The 4903-nt window shown below is 43.9% G+C and overlaps 1 protein-coding gene across 1 annotated transcript in view; it reads left to right on the forward strand.

The window, feature by feature from the left end:
• The window catches only part of CSUI_001589 (thioredoxin domain-containing protein), a 6714-nt gene extending 3417 nt beyond the window's left edge, over positions 1–3297 (forward strand). The window contains exons 4-7 of the mRNA XM_068061794.1: positions 73–156; positions 642–794; positions 1464–1553; positions 2495–3297. Coding sequence (XP_067926228.1) covers positions 73–156; positions 642–794; positions 1464–1553; positions 2495–2662 — 495 coding nt within the window. The 3' untranslated portion in view covers positions 2663–3297. The remainder of the gene's footprint in view (positions 1–72; positions 157–641; positions 795–1463; positions 1554–2494) is intronic.
• The last annotated feature ends 1606 nt before the right edge of the window (positions 3298–4903 follow it).

A 4903-nucleotide genomic window follows, 5' to 3' on the forward strand; every position in this document is an offset into this window, starting at 1 on the left:
TTGCATGCGGCGTTCTTTTTCATGTGTGTATGGACATGTATGTTGTGTATTTTGATGTGTGAATTCTGTTAGGCAAGAGCGAAGACAGGCGTTTCTTTCCGAGAGTTAACAGCGAGGAGAATGGCAAGAGGAGAATGCGATAAAAATGACTCTCAGGTTAGCAGGGGAGACACCCAAATCTTCTCTCTTCCAATTCTCTTCTTCTTCCTCCTCCTCCGCCTCTCCTATAGCATGCGATGTTCTATCCACTTCATGTTTACTTTAGATCGAATGTGAACCGCCACGTCTGTCGAGTCTTTCTATCACGAAAAAGAATGCAGGAGTATCCCCCCCCTTGTCTCTCTCATCAGTCCAGGTGGAAATCTTCTTCTTTTTCTTTCTCTCATTCTCTTGTCCTTTTTCTTTCTTCTCTTTCAGCCGTAGAGAAGTTGAATGAGCTTCAGTCATATCTAGCCATCTCAATCTTCATAATCTAGCGAGTTGTTTTTCTTTTCTTCTTCCTGTTCATCGTCTCTCTCATTTATTCTTCTCCCTCTCCATCCACCCCCGTAGTCACCTCTCTTTATTCTATCTATCTTTCTACTGGATCATCTTTTCTTTCGTTTTTCTTTCTCTTTCTGTCTCTCTCTGTGTGTGGGTAGTTCTGTTTTCTTCTTTTGCTGACGGAGAGTCAAAGAAGAGAGGCGGAGGCGCAGCTTTTGAAGGGGGGGGGGATCTTTCAGATCTTTAGAGACCTGTCTGAAAAGTTCAAGAGAGATCCAGTGAAGCTCTGCTGGATCAATAAAGATCAACAGGTACACGAAGAAGAAAGGCGGGGACAGATACGAGAAAGGCAGATGACGGTCGATGTTCTACTCCTCTCTCTCTTCCTCATTGTCTCTCTCTTTATCTCTTTCTTTCTGTCCGTCTCTATCTGTGCCCGTGTCTTTCCCTCTACCTCTCTCCTTTATTTTTCTCTTTGTCTCGTTCTCGCTCTTTTACTTGGAGAGTGTGTGGCTTTTCTTGATTGAGAGATAGGTGAGATCTAGATCTTATCTCACTTTGTTTCGTTCTTGAAGGATCAGACGAATGAAAAAGTCACTCCGTCAAGTTGCCCCCAGCAGTCGGAGTGCGGCAGAAGTAGGAGTAGTACTAGTACTAGTAGTGATGGTGCAGGTACACACATTCTCTATACATACATAGACATAGATACATATATATATATATATATATATATATTCTCACATACATAGGCACGCGCATACATACATGCATACATACATACATGTTCATACATACATACATCCATAGACATACATACATACATTGTAGGTGAGCATAGATATATATATATATGTATCGGTTGTTTGCTTGATTCTTTCTCTCTCTATGAGATGGAGTAGTAGTGACTCTGTGTCTTTTATTTTTCTGTCTTTCATAAGTTTCTTACACCTTTTTGCAATTGCATCTTCTTCTTTTCGCAGAGACAGTTCGTACAGGCTTTCCAGGCTTTACCTTCCAGCCATCAAGAGATGAATCTAGTCGCTTATCGACCGAAGCGAAAGAAGTATGAGGTAAGAGAGAGAAGAGATACATCTTTTCTTTCTTCTCTATCAAAAGAATGAGGTGGATGAAGTGGAATACAGAGGTGATACAATCATTCCTGTGGCTCCCGCTTCCTTCAACTAGGCGGAGATCATATATGCAACGATCTCTCTTCGGCGATAGATTGAAGAACTAGATAGAAAGACCAAAGATCAACAAATACATTAAAGATATGTAGATAGATAGATGGATAAGTCGTTTCGCTCTCTTTGTTTACATCTGTAGTCCGTCGGTCTATAGGTTTGTATCATGGAACTCTGTCGTGTGTTTGCGTAGTGAGTCATTTACACGTGTGTCTTCAGTTCTTGTGTTGATATATATATATACTGGAAATCTCAGTAGACAAAATGTATAGAGATATAGATATGTGGATGTAGGTACACATTGATATAGATATATTTATATGTACGTAGGCTTGAAGAGAATCGATCACGTCGTCACTTATTGGTAGTACAGAGATGTCTACGTAGTTCATATCATAGAGAGACGCCCGTCACATATGTATTTATATTCATGTTACACTTTCGCGCTTTGGTGAGTGCGCAGTTGTTGTTGTATGGAGTAGCAGGAGAGGGAGAGGGAGAGTGATGATGTTTTGTGGTGTATATACAGCGGACAGAGTACGGGGAGGATGAGAAGGAAAACAGATGTAACATGGTGTCTTTTTGCTCCTCTTCATACGATGTGTAACGCTCTTACTTGCAGTCTCTATCTACCCTTACACGAACACATGTATATATGTATCCATTGTCTGGATAAGAAGCCTACACATGTATTCGGTTCCAGGAGAATCAAGAAGTGAGTAAGAAAGTAATCAAGGAGGGGGTGGTATCTGTGTTTCTGAATGTCTTCCGCATGTCCTATATATATATATATATGTATACCTTCTTTCTGTGTATACGCCTCTCAGGTTATGACGGCGTCTCTTACAGCGAGTTCCATCGAGAGCTTCATTAATGACGTTGTCTCAGGAGGCAAGCAGCTAACGAAGAAGATTGGGACTGTCCCGCATCTCAATCGCATTCAGCAGGTTCCTTCAACTCCCAGTAGAAGCGGAGGAACTCGAGACGAACTGTAAAGAAGACACACTTTCTCCTATTCCTCTTTCCCCTCTTCTTCTGCCGACTATGGGAACGCATAAATCTAAAGATGTGCGTGTGAAAGAGACAATCGTTTTATCGCAGCTTTGACTTCATGGTGGAGTGTGGTTGAGAAAGGTAAATTCGTGAGGACTTGACTCTCTTCTGTCGGATAGATGTACGAGTACAATACAAGTAGAGGGATAGAGGTGAATACTTCATCTCTCCATTTTGATCTGTCTATCCGTCCATCTATCTAACCGTTTATCTGTATGTCTATTTATCTCTCTGATTGTCTAGTTATCTATCTTTCTACTGTTTCATCTTCAGTCTTCTTTTTCTCTTTCTTCTGATTTGAGGTGTCCGTGCGCGGAAGTTTGACTCGTTTGCTTTTCTCGCTCGTTTCAAGCGAGAGAAGAAGTTGTTTGTCCTTCTCATGGAGAAGTAGGAAGAAGGCACGCTGTTTGTGTCGATACAACAGACAGAAAGATGTGTGGACGAAGATGGATGGTGTTCTTTCTCTCTCTCTCGATATGTTCACTTTCTCTGTACATCCATCATTGATGATATCTCTGTCTTCCTTGTACACTTTCTTTTTGCTCCTTCATCTTTTCTTTCGTTTGCCTTCTCTCCATCTTTTCTTCTGCTAAAGGAAAAATAAAGAAACCATCCATTTCTGTCTCTGGGGCCCCCCTCAGCACGGGGAGGTATTTTCAAAGACATTGTAGAGAACATGGTATTCGCTTTTTCTGAGACTAGTTGAAGAGGTTCTCCGGCAAGAGAAGAGGAAGGGAAGAAGTCAGATCTTTTTCTCAGACATCAGAAACAACTTCTCAGCCGAGAAATAGTTCTTCTCTTTGAATAGCAGGGATCGAGGCAGGGAATGAGGAAAAAACACGAGGTACTGAACCATCTGCACTGAATGAGATGAGCTAGCTGTCTATCGACATCATCAGAGGGGCAGTTTTGTATGATCACGACACTCAGCCTCCCACGTGGTTGGTGACTACGATGAAGAAAAGGCAAACTAGTTGTATGGATGAAAGGGTGAGAATAGTTGCCCTTGAGAAGATAAGACACGACCTGCGCCTCCCCTGTGGCTGCAAGAAGGAAAATGATGGCACCAAGATGTATTAAGAGATTTAGATGTTTTCATGAGAAAAATAATGAAACGTATCGGAAAAGAAAGCGAGGTACGGAAACAAATTCACTTGCCCGCGAACCCTGCAGCCGGGAAGATCGGCGGGAGAAGAAATACCCCAGCGTAAAACAGGATGGGTCGCTTTCCGCATTTGTCAGTGTCAGCATTCTCTTTTTGTAGCCGGGAAAAGAGAGGGGAACATATGTTTTTCCTCAGGAGCTCGGACAGGGGTGATGGAGGGAAGCGGAGAGTGACCGTTTCTTGGACACGCGCACAAACAGGCGCGTGTCAGTGGGCTGACTAAGATTACGGAGTTCTACGACTGAGAAAGTCAGCAGCAAGCACATGTACTATAGATCTCTTCGAGGATACTGCTGAATGCTGTTCCTGCTGCAGGAGGTAGACACTGTAGTAGAATATTGGCCATGGTTGACGCTGCTTCGCAGTTTGCTGAGCTACTAGGTCGCAGAATCTGCTGGTGACGTTCTCAAAACGGGGATTTGAACAAGCGCAGAAATCAGTTCAACAGGAATTTTTGATAGGGACGGGGGGGAGAGGCCTGGCGACGGCTATCATTCCTACACAGTCAACGTATGTGGTCTATGGTTTCGTCGTGCTTTGACCTGGACTGAGAGTCGTGTTCCCGTGTCTACTCGCCGCTCCACAGACTACTCAGCCCTTCTCGGAAGACTACCAACAGCGGCGGAGTTCGGCAAGTCGGCAGAACTTAGCACGCAGCTACTACTAATAATTCGGCTGAGTTAAAATGGAAAGTTCGTAAGAATTCCGCAAGGTTGCCCCGGACTGTGTGCGTGAAGAAAACTAGGCGGAGGCGGGGCCACTTGCCAAACTAGGCATCTTGTCCTTCGGAAGAGCGATCGCAGCCGGTACTCCGTTCCGAAGAGATGCTCTCTTGTCGCACACAGGTGTAAGGCGTCGTGAAATCCAGCTTGGCTGGCTTTCGATACAGCAGAAAAACTTGCCCGTGTTCGATACAGGTGTAAGGTGGCAAGGAACTCGACTTAGCTGACTTTCGATAAACAGTACAGCACTCGGTCGCTTCTCAAGTTGTTCACCCTGGCGTTGTCAAACACGCAAG

Source organism: Cystoisospora suis (genome assembly GCF_002600585.1).
Source record: "Cystoisospora suis strain Wien I chromosome Unknown contig_642, whole genome shotgun sequence".
NCBI lineage: Eukaryota > Apicomplexa > Conoidasida > Eucoccidiorida > Sarcocystidae > Cystoisospora > Cystoisospora suis.